Raw genomic sequence first — 12,444 nt, forward strand, 5'->3', positions numbered from 1 at the left:
AAAGAAGACGTTGCATTCCATACAGTTTTCCTACTTTCAACATTTTCTAAGTTGACTGGCAGTGTAGTGAACAAAACTTCACGTTTTTGAGTAGGTACACGACATCTTTCTGAACAAAGTCGAGTCTTATGCTGTTCACTCACTATTTTTTTTGTTCTTAAGAGAAATGACTTTCTTCAGTAAATATATGTAGGCTACATGAACATCGTAAATAAACTGGCCTGTTATGAACCGTTTCAAACCTCCCAGGGTCCTTACGAAACTGCGGAAAGACAGATGGATGTCATTCTTTAGATATTACCGATTTTCACGGTACTGCGTACGACCGCTATTTCAAAAACCGTGTTACATATCAATGTCAACAATACTATTCGCACTCATCCAATATCGTATTCAGAAGTGCAGCTTACTGTCCACTTGGAGCGCTGTGTGAGAACCTTACGTACGTGTTCTTTTGTTAGGCCATAAACGTCTACAATGAAAAAGAAGCAAGGCATGCTATTGCATATTGTGTATGTCAACGAACTGAATGATTCTTGAAATTTCAGAGAAGTGGAACTGCATAGAAGTATACTTCCATGCAGAATAGAGTTATTGTTTTATTAAATTGTCAGTGCATCAGTCTCATCGTAATTTACACGTATTCTCGCTTTGAAATCTTACCTATGATGCGTAATTCAATGTGTGGCTAATAATAGCAATTTACAGAGTAAAAAAAGATTTAATTTTTGAAACATCTTCCAGCATTGTAGAATGCTATAAATTTGATTAAAGGAATGGTCTCAAACGCTTAAGACCCCATAAAATTGACATCTGCTTTAACATTTTTGTAAGTAATTTTTTTAGTAATAATTGCTTAACCCCTATGAGATGGAGTCCTACATTTCCAACAGTAGCCTATTTGTTTCTTTTCCCAGAATATTTCTCGCCAGTAATTCTGTCAGATTTTCAGTAATAACCAAACACAGGACAAAGGAATGTATGTTTACTTTGATCATCTGCTTGATTTTCTTTGTGAATTTCATTTTGGGATTTTCAAAGTATATAAGTCTGTGCCAAGCATTGTGATATACCAATACTCAATTACTTAGTTTCATGTCCTATGTATCATTTTCATGATAAAACTTAATGATACGGAACAAACCATTATATATTGACACCAATTTTTCCTGTAAATATGCGTACATGCTGATCGTTTTTTAGTTTTTACATTTTTTAAATTAAAGACAGACATATGTTAGTCAGTAATTCCTGCCCATCACCATTTACACATTACGGTAGTAGATAGTCTTCTGCGGAACAAGAGGAGTTATCGAAGAGAAACGTTTGCAGTTCAGTTTCAAATTTTACTTTGCTGTGTGTCAGGCATTTTATTACAATGGATAAGTGATCAAAACTTTTGCTTGCAGCATTGTGAACCCCTATTTGTTACACAGACAACCTTAATGTGGCGTGATGAATGTCATTTTTCTTCTTCTGGTATTGTAGTTGCGTACATTATTATTCCTGTTGAAGTGTAGTGGGTTATTTACAACAAACTTCATGAGGGAATGTACATGATTACTGTTTCAGTGCCAGCCGCGGTGGTCTCGCGGTTCTAGGCGCTCAGTCCGGAGCCGCGCGACCGCTACGGTCGCCGGTTCGAATCCTGCCTCGGGCATGGATGTGTGTGATGTCCTTAGGTTAGTTAGGTTTAAGTAGTTCTAAGTTCTAGGGGACTTATGACCAAAGATGTTAAGTCCCATAGTGCTCAGAGCCATTTGAACTGTTTCAGTGTTGATCATAGCCGTAAGGTGCTGTTCACAACACGCGTGAGGTGGTACAAATAAAAAGAAGTTCTGTTATCTTGTTGGTAAAAAAATAAAGAAATAAAAGTAAAAACATGTGGAAGACATTGCAGCTTATGGAAACAGGACGAGTGTGCAGCGTTGAGGAACGCTTCCAAACAATTGTATGCTGCACAGCGACAAGTAGCAGACATCCAGAGTTCTGCTAAGGCTTCCTCCATCTCAACCGAGTGTTGTCAGTCAATCATTATGCGGTAATCAACAGCCTACCCAGAGGACGGACGGGATGAGTAAGACCATATACACCAAAGTATACCAGGCAGCGTGCTATACCGATGCAAAGAGGTTATATATATATTTCGAGCACATCGAAAGTCAGTGTCCAGAAGCTAGAATAGTTCGGATAGCGACAGTGTGCCATCATGAGGTACACTGACGAACTGACCGATAGAGGCTGGCGCAGCGTTTTTGTCTCCTACCCCACCCGACAACCGGCCAGCCGCTCTGTCCACCATCGACGCTCAGCATATTCTCCCCCATTCCTCCCACCGACACGTTGCGCCCTCTTTGGCCTGTGTCCAGGTGCACTGATAGCGTCATCTCTTCTGTTCTTCCACCTGCCACTCGAAATTTAATCATTCTGGAATGTCTCCTTCCTCTTCATCGTTCAACTAAACCATGGGCACCGTTTGGTAGTGTCAGAGACGACCGTAGACTACTCACATCGAGAGAATATCAGACACCCTGCCAATGTGACATCATATACATAGGGCGATGAAACCATAGCTCCCTACTTAGCAATCATATACAACCGCTCGCTCACCGATAGATCTGTTCCTACTGATTAGAAAATTGCGCAGGTCGCACCAGTGTTTAAGAAGGGTAGTAGGAGTAATCCATCGAACTACAGACCTATATCATTGACGTCGGTTTGCAGTAGGGTTTTGGAGCATATACTGTATTCAGACATTATGAATCACCTCGAAGGGAACGATCTATTGATACGTAATCAGCATGGTTTCAGAAAACATCGTTCTTGTGCAACGCAGCTAGCTCTTTATTCGCACGAAGTAATGGCCGCTATCGACAGGGGATCTCGAGTTGATTCCGTATTTCTAGATTTCCGGAAAACTTTTGACACCGTTCCTCACAAACGACTTCTAATCAAGCTGCGGGCCTATGGGGTATCGTCTCCATTGTGCGACTGGATTCGTGATTTCCTGTCAGGAAGGTCGCAGTTCGTAGTAATAGACGGCAAATCATCGAGTAAAACTGAAGTGATATCAGGTGTTCCCCAGGCAAGCGTCCTGGGACCTCTGCTGATCCTGATCTATGTAAATGACCTGGGTGACCATCTGAGCAGTTCTCTTAGGTTGTTCGCAGATGATGCTGTAATTTACCGTCTAGTAAGGTCATCCGAAGACCAGTATCAGTTGCAAAGCGATTTAGAAAAGATTGCTGTATGGTGTGGCAGGTGGCAGTTGACGCTAAATAACGAAAAGTGTGAGGTGATCCACATGAGTTCCAAAAGAAATCCGTTGGAATTCGATTACTCGATAAATAGTGCAATTCTCAAGGCTGTCAATTCAACTAAGTACCTGGGTGTTAAAATTACGAACAACTTCAGTTGGAAAGACCACATAGATAATATTGTGGAGAAGGCGAGCCAAAGGTTGCGTTTCATTGGCAGGACACTTAGAAGATGCGACAAGTCCACTAAAGAGACAGCTTACACTACACTCGTTCGTCCTCTGTTAGAATATTGCTGCGCGGTGTGGGATCCTTACCAGGTGGGATTGTCGGAGGACATCGAAAGGGTGCAACAAAGGGCAGCTCGTTTTGTATTATCACGTAATAGGGGAGAGAGTGTGGCAGTTATGATACGCTAGTTGGGATGGAAGTCATTAAAGCAAAGACGTTTTTCGTCGCGGCGAGATCTATTTAGGAAATTTCAGCCACCAAATTTCTCTTCCGAATGCGAAAATATTTTGTTGAGCCCAACCTACATAGGTAGGAATGATCATCAAAATAAGAGAAATCAGAGCTCGAACAGAAAGGTTTAGGTGTTCGTTTTTCCCGCGCGCTGTTTGGGAGTGGATTGGTAGAGAGATAGTACGATTGTAGTTCGATGAACCCTCTGCCAAGCACTTAAATGTGAATTGCAGAGTAATCATGTAGATGTAGATGTAGAACAGAAGAAACACTTCACTGCATCGTAGAAAGAAGGAAGGACGAAAATGTCTGGGAAATTCAGGAATAGAGAAGTACAAGTCATTTAGAAGCAAAATAAATAGGAAACGCAGGGAAGCTAAGGCGAAAGGCTAAAAGAAAAATATAAAGAAATTGAAAAAGAAATGACTGTCAGGAGGACTGACATAGCATATAGAAAAGTAAAAACAACCAGCGGTGAAATCAAAAGCAACAGCGGTAGAATTAAGAGTGCAATGGGAATTCCACTTTTAAATTCATAGGAGACAGCGGATTGATGGAAAGAATACACTGAAGGCCTCTTGGATAGGGAGGAATCGTCTGATGACGTGATAGAAGAAGAATCAGGAGTCAACGGGGAACAAATAGGGAGTCCAGTGTTAGAACCAGAATTTAAAAGAGCTCTGGAAGACTTAAAATCAATTAGAGCACAAAAGACAATATTCCATGAGAATTTCTAACACCATTGGGGGAAGTGTCAACAAAACTATTGTTCACGTTGGGGTGTAGAATGTATGAGTTTGGCGACATATCATCAGACTTATGGAAAATCATCATCCACACGGTTCCGAAGACTGCAAGAGCCGACAAATGCAAGAATTATCGCGAAATCAGTTTAGAAGCTCATGCATACATGTTGCTGACAAGAATAATACACGGAAGAATGGAAAATTGAGGATCTGTCAGATGACAATCAGTTTGGCTTTAGGAAAGGTAAAGGCAGCAGAGAGGCAGTTCTGGCGTTGCTGTTGAAAACGCAAGCAAGACTGAAAAAAAAAAAAAAAACCAAGAGACCTTCATAGGATTTGTTGACATGCAAAATGCGTCTGACAATGTAACATGGTACAAGATGTTCGAAATCTGAGGAAAATAGGGGTAAGGTGTAGGGAAAGACGGGTAATACACAATATGTATAAGAACAATAAGACTACAAGAACAAGAAGGAAGGGCGTAAGAGAGGGATGCAGTCTTTATCTACAACTGTTCACACCATATATCGAAGAAGCAATTACAGAAGTAAAAGGAAGGTTCTAGAATGGGATAAAATTTATGCTGAAAGGATATCAATGATAAGATTCGCTGATGACATTATTATCCTCTGTGAAAGAGAAGAAGAATTACAGGACCTGGTGAATGGAATGAAGAGTGTGACGAGTGCAGAAAGAAGAAAGACGAAAGTAGGAGAAGTAGCAGAAATGCGAACAGCGAGAAACTTTACATCAGAATTGAGGACTACGAAGGAGACAAGGTAAGGAATTCTGCTACCTAGACAGCAAAATAATCCATGGTCGGAGCAAGGACGACATGTAAAGTAGACTAGCGCTGACAAGACAGACGTTACTGGACATGAGAAGTCTACTAGTATCTAACATTGACTTTAATTTGAGAAAGAAGTATCTGAGAATGTACGTAGGGGGATACCATTGCATGGTAGTGAATCATGGGCTGTGGGAAAACCGAAAGAAAGAGAATCGAAGCATTTGAGATGTGGTGCTGCAGAATAATGTTGAAAATTAGATGGAATGATAAGGTTATGAATGAAGAGGTTATCTGGAGAATCGGCAAGGAAAACACTACATGAAAAACACTTACAGGAAAAAGAGATAGGTCGATAGGACGTCTCTTACGACAACAGGAAATAGCTTCCGTGGTACAAGTAGGAGTGGTGGAGGGTAAAAACTGTAGAGGAAGAGAAAGATTGGAATACATTCCGAAAATAGTTAAGGACAAAGGTTGCAACTGCTACTCTGAGATAAAAAGGTTGGCGCACGAGAGACATTCGTGGCCGGCCACTGCATCAAACCAGTCTGAAGACTTATGAAAAAAGAAAAAAAAACCAACAACAGCTTCTGTGATGAGGAACTCACGCAGTGCATACGCATGTCTGCCACAGCCAGGTGTCGTGTAGCCACATTTAAATTCTGCTGGTGTGGCAGAAAAGGAGTATCTTGGGAACTGTGGTCAGACAATGTGCAACGGGGTACTGGCTGGTACTTTATGGCGGCTCAGATAGGTTGTATCGGGAAACTAAAGATAGAAGTACGGCTACTCTATTTAGATTATGTTCTCTCATGGTTCGCAGCCGCCTAAATTGCAGGATATCGCCGAAACTGTATTCTCGGGCCCGGGAAAATTCCACTTCACTAGTGTGAGTACCAAACAAACTGAAATTAAGTAGCGAGTTCTAAAGCCACAGTATTTGTCCTTCACAGCAAAAATGAATCCTTACTTTCTCTAAATTTGTAATGAATTAAAAGTCTGTACCTAAGATTCCAGGAAGGGGCAAGGGTTTGTCTTGTTTAACACATCCCCGCCTTTCAGATGCCTATGGAAGCAGACAGAAAGTTCGGTTGTAGTGTGTTCCAGCATGGTGACGTAAGCTGAAACAATACTTTCTCCTCATTCTCCTTCCTTCTGGCTCTATACTGTGTCTCCATGGGATCAGCATGTTATATCGGATTTGGTGATCTTAGCGGCAGTGGGTGGTTGGATGCTCTTCCTGATGCCACCTCTTCCCCTCACCCCCACGCCCCACCCCCTCGCCCTCCCGGCACATTTTCGAATCGAATTTGTGATTCGTGTAACTGAAGCGGTATGTGAGTACCAAACCAGTGTTCACCTAGATGGATGTGAGAAGCCGCCTAAAAACCACATCAAGGCTGTCCGGCACACAGACCCTTGTCCGTAATCTACTATGTGGATTCATCTGGAGCCGGCGCGTCTCCCCGTGTCCCAGAAGTGGGCAGGTTACTCCCACCTCATCGAACACTTTTTAGTTAGAGTACGTTGTAAATCCCATTTCTCAGGACAGATATGACTTACCTGTGAATGTTGTGTTATCATTTTGTTCCTTTTTTGCTTTTCCCATTTCGAACAAAAATGCGTCTATGAGATCTCTCTTGTTCCCTGGCGTATAAGTTGCCTTATGGTTTTCAATAATTTTCTGAAAAATTACAGGAATTTTATTATAACACAAAGAACAAATTACTATCTTCGAGGACACGATATTCATACGAATAAGTGTAACAGAGAAAATGTCGTTCCGAAAAATTGCTGCAAGTTTTCCTTTTGCGTAGAAGTGTTTGGCCTTGTCAACAAAATATCTGTATTTCGTAACTTCTTTGTAAAAGACTGTTGTTTGAACAACAGTTTGAATAAACGATGAAGGAAAGCGCCTTATGATGGTAGATCGAAACATACCTGTGTATCGAGCAAATGATGGAGTTTTGTCTGTTTCATTTCCCTGTGTACACATACATATTGTGCCTTCATATTTTTGTCTGGAATATATCATCCCGCAAACAGAATTAAAATTTGCCTCAATTTCAAGCCACCTTTTCAGAAATACGTAAAATCTCTGTGGTCAGACCAAGGTTTCCAGGAAGGTTACAGTGGTGTAAGAAATGTACCAGAACTAGTAATCTTCCGAAATATTTCGAAATGGGAGACTCTTTCCCTAAGTACCAGCTCCTTATCTTCTGCCGGAAAAGAACTGAGCTCTACAAGAAGTAAGATCTCAGAACACATTAAAAAGTGATAGATAAAAAAACCCATTTATCTCCCTTCATTGCTAGCTAGAACTTAGATGGAAAGAACAGTACTCTAAAACAAGTTGCCATGCCGCTACTAGTATAGCTACATATTATCTGTCCCACTTTGCACCTTGAAAAGTGCAAGTGCGAGAGCGGGTTGCCTATATGCCAAGGGCAAGAATATCATCAATGACCTTCAATACAAGTCGTCAAGATGGGAGTGGTGGGAAATTCAAAGACACAGTATGACAGAACTAACTCAGATATGATAGTGGGATATTGAAAAAATTAAAAAAAAAAAACAGAAATTAAAAAGGAGTTAGACGCTCCATTCAAAAGTTCGCAAAGTATTTGAAATGTATTTAAAAATTGTAATACTGACAACATTGCAATATTTCCTTTTCAACAATACATAAGATTCTTCTTTATATTGCATAAATAGGCAATATGTTTCCAAGTGATCGATTATTTATCAAAAATACACTCCTGGAAATTGAAATAAGAACACCGTGAATTCATTGTCCCAGGAAGGGGAAACTTTATTGACACATTCCTGGGGTCAGATACATCACATGATCACACTGACAGAACCACAGGCACATAGACACAGGCAACAGAGCATGCACAATGTCGGCACTAGTACAGTGTATATCCACCTTTCGCAGCAATGCAGGCTGCTATTCTCCCATGGAGACGATCGTAGAGATGCTGGATGTAGTCCTGTGGAACGGCTTGCCATGCCATTTCCACCTGGCGCCTCAGTTGGACCAGCGTTCGTGCCGGACGTGCAGACCGCGTGAGACGACGCTTCATCCAGTCCCAAACATGCTCAATGGGGGACAGATCCGGAGATCTTGCTGGCCTGGGTAGTTGACTTACACCTTCTAGAGCACGTTGGGTGGCACGGGATACATGCGGACGTGCATTGTCCTGTTGGAACAGCAAGTTCCCTTGCCGGTCTAGGAATGGTAGAACGATGGGTTCGATGACGGTTTGGATGTACCGTGCACTATTCAGTGTCCCCTCGACGATCACCAGTGGTGTACGGCCAGTGTAGGAGATCGCTCCCCACACCATGATGCCGGGTGTTGGCCCTGTGTGCCTCGGTCGTATGCAGTCCTGATTGTGGCGCTCACCTGCACGGCGCCAAACACGCATACGACCATCATTGGCACCAAGGCAGAAGCGACTCTCATCGCTGAAGACGACACGTCTCCATTCGTCCCTCCATTCACGCCTGTCGCGACACCACTGGAGGCGGGCTGCACGATGTTGGGGCGTGAGCGGAAGACGGCCTAACGGTGTGCGGGACCGTAGCCCAGCTTCATGGAGACGGTTGCGAATGGTCCTCGCCGATACCCCAGGAGCAACAGTGTCCCTAATTTGCTGGGAAGTGGCAGTGCGGTCCCCTACGGCACTGCGTAGGATCCTACGGTCTTGGCGTGCATCCGTGCGTCGCTGCGGTCCGGTCCCAGGTCGACGGGCTCGTGCACCTTCCGCCGACCACTGGCGACAACATCGATGTACTGTGGAGACCTCACGCCCCACGTGTTGAGCAATTCGGCGGTACGTCCACCCGCATGCCCACTATACGCCCTCGCTCAAAGTCCGTCAACTGCACATACGGTTCACGTCCACGCTGTCGCGGCATTCTACCAGTGTTAAAGACTGCGATGGAGCTCCGTATGCCACGGCAAACTGGCTGACACTGACGGCGGCGGTGCACAAATGCTGCGCAGCTAGCGCCATTCGACGGCCAACACCGCGGTTCCTGGTGTGTCCGCTGTGCCGTGCGTGTGATCATTGCTTGTACAGCCCTCTCGCAGTGTCCGGAGCAAGTATGGTGGGTCTGACACACCGGTGTCAATGTGTTCTTTTTTCCATTTCCAGGAGTGTATCTAAAACTTTGCATCTTGCACCTTGTCAGTACCGGTTTAAACTGGCACTAGTGATCTAGTTTGTGGGTTAAGCAGCACTTGTTCAATGTCAATAGCTTCATTCCTGTACCATACTTGGTGTAAGGCTCAATGTACCCTTGAATTAAAATTTCCTCATCTTAATTGTTCCATAAAACACATGATGGTTATCACATGGTGCAATATTAATTGTACATCTAAAATATCTGCAAAAATACATAAACTTCATTAGTAAAATAATATTTATGTCAATGTTACTTCTATATCTAAAATATTCATTATAATTGATACCTTTAACGTGATTCTGGACTCTCAAATTAGTTGCATCAGTGCCACATCAATGTCTAAATTGTTTAATAACGTATGTGGTAAAAATCAAGTAGGGAGTTGGGCATATCATTTTTAGGTCTAAATGAGGCTGACCAAGCCTATAACTGCATAGGGCAAATGTAGGTTAAAACACTGTGATAAGCAGGGAAATACACAAACAAACAAATAGGCAGCTGTATTACTGGCAGCTACTGGAAGAATGCCGTCAATGTGTGACACCTAAAGCACTACAATGAACTCTCAAATCAATTGTCACAATGCTAATTCCACATCCAATTTATTCTATACCCATACAAAACATATTTAGTACGCTACGTAGGCAGTTGACATTTCATCCCAGGCATAAATGGAGGTACAAACTAAACAAATCTTACCAAGTACCACTCTGAGGGGAAGAAGTTAAAAAATGAAACAAAGTTTAATTCATGTGTCACAATGCTGGCTTCACATTTGAAATGTCCATCAAAATACGTAAATTTACAGTATTTCCATGTCAAAAACATAAGTCAAAAAGTGTTAGCAGTTTTCACTAATGTGTCACGTCACCAAGCCAGCTTTGGGAGTGGGGGAGGGAGGGGGGAGAACATAATATTGTACATCAAGTTATACAATACAAAAATACAATCGCTGATCGCTGATATTTACTGGCTGATATTGATGTTTATTGCATTTGATCTAAGCCAACCCAATGTTATGAACAAAAACCGATCTTCATAGGAAGGCAGTGACATTTAATGATCGGATCTATCATGCCAAGGCTTACTAAAACTTTTGCGGACTTTATTTCTATTATCGACTAATAAATAATACCGAAACCTACTTGTATGGCTCCAAATACGAGATTAAAAACACACAACATAGCCAAAGACAAATGAACTGACCAAGCACCATTTTATTAAGATAGAAGGCGATTTGATGAGATCTTTATTGCCTTGTAATACATGAACTGTACATTCCTGTAGTATGCAAATATAAGTTAGTGATGCACCAGATACGAGGTGTAAACATGACGAAAGGCAATGATGGACAAATTCCCACACAGAGAGATGAAAATTTGATATCTTTGCAACGCTGGTCTCTTATTGCGTACAAAAAACCGATCTTTGGACTAAAATCTACACATTAAAGGAACCAAAACAAATTTACAAGCTGTTCCGTTACATTACAGAACTCGCTTAGGCACTACTAATGATGATGACACATATTGCAATTAGCATAGCTGTACGATCTGACTGCTTGCCACCAGTTAATGGCTCTTATTGATTCATGACATGGCGATTGCCCCTACCAGCAACAGATATCTCTCTTACTTAAGAACTTCAAACATGCTGGAATAGCTGTAGGTCAGCAACTTTTAATCAATGGAATGAAAACCAATCCAAAATTGGAAATTTTACTTTTTTTATTCACTCTTACAGCAAAACTGTAAGAATGTGCCTCATACATTACCATTGTTCTGCAAGACTGACAAAAAACACCTCATACATAGTTTATTGCAGTAAATTGTAACAAACTGAACCATAATCGTTGTTACAGCAAGATTGTAACAAATTATCCCATCTATTGCTAAGTCATCTCTTCATTGTAACATAATTTGATAATTGGTCTCGGTCTGAAACTAGTCATCGAGTAAATGAAAAAGAGAAATTTGCAACTTTGGATTGGTTTTCTTTGAACCCTTTTATTTAAACTCTTCATTTCTCTAAGCACGATTTAGCTTCAGTTATAGCATGAATAGGTGGAGGATAGACTGTATTGCTAAGAAAATGTGCTATTACTCCTAAACACAATAGTTTTACTAACAAAAACTCGCCTCAGTTGAACTAAAACTGATACCATAGTCAACCAAACATCGCAGTGACCCCCAGACTAGGATTAACTCTGTCTTGTAGTACAAAACGTTTGTCACACTGTGAAGATTTAAACGTTTAATACCATACAGCAAAATTGCAAGAAATTGTCCTAAATATCACTATGTTACAGCAAAACTATAAGAATGTGCCTCATAGATTACCATTGTTATACAAGATTGCCACAAAAAGAATCATACACAGTTTATTGCAGCAAATGATAACAGACTGAAACGTAATCGATGCTACAACAAAATTGTAGCAGATTGTCCTATCCACTGCTAAGTTATCGCAAAAGAGTAACACGTATAATAAATTACCCTATCTTTTTCCAGGTTGGGGCAATGATGGTAATTTTATGGGGTTGGCCGGTGATGACAGTTTACAGAGTGTGTCAATGATGGTCACTTTTCAGGCTGGTCCAATGAAAATGTTTAAACGTACTGCAACACCACTAGCTGATGGTGTGTGGCTGCAGTTGCTGTCAGTGGTGTCAGCTACTTGGGATGGCTGCTACTGGAGGTGACGTAGTTAGCTACTGGGGATGTCAGCAACTTGGGGGTTGTCAGCTACTTACTCACTCACAAATACACATCTAATGAAATTGCAACGAATTGCCTCATACATCGAAACTGTAAAAGACTGCCAATTTTTCAGAAAAACTGTAACAAATTATTCCTGTTATGGTAAACATTGTAACAATTTACCCCTCATTGCAACATTACAGCAAAAATTGCTCACACATCGCCATTATTACACGAAATGGTAACAAACTGCTGCATGTCTACTAAGGAAGTTGATACTTCTTCTGTCAAGATGT

General features: G+C 41.6%; 1 protein-coding gene across 1 annotated transcript in view; it reads right to left on the bottom strand.

The window, feature by feature from the left end:
* Positions 1–12,444, bottom strand: part of LOC126260491 (methyl farnesoate epoxidase-like) — a 120,466-nt gene that overhangs the window by 38,269 nt on the left and 69,753 nt on the right. The window contains exon 5 of the mRNA XM_049957819.1: positions 6,819–6,939. Coding sequence (XP_049813776.1) covers positions 6,819–6,939 — 121 coding nt within the window. The remainder of the gene's footprint in view (positions 1–6,818; positions 6,940–12,444) is intronic.

Source organism: Schistocerca nitens, chromosome 5 (genome assembly GCF_023898315.1).
Source record: "Schistocerca nitens isolate TAMUIC-IGC-003100 chromosome 5, iqSchNite1.1, whole genome shotgun sequence".
In the NCBI taxonomy this organism is placed as follows: domain Eukaryota; kingdom Metazoa; phylum Arthropoda; class Insecta; order Orthoptera; family Acrididae; genus Schistocerca; species Schistocerca nitens.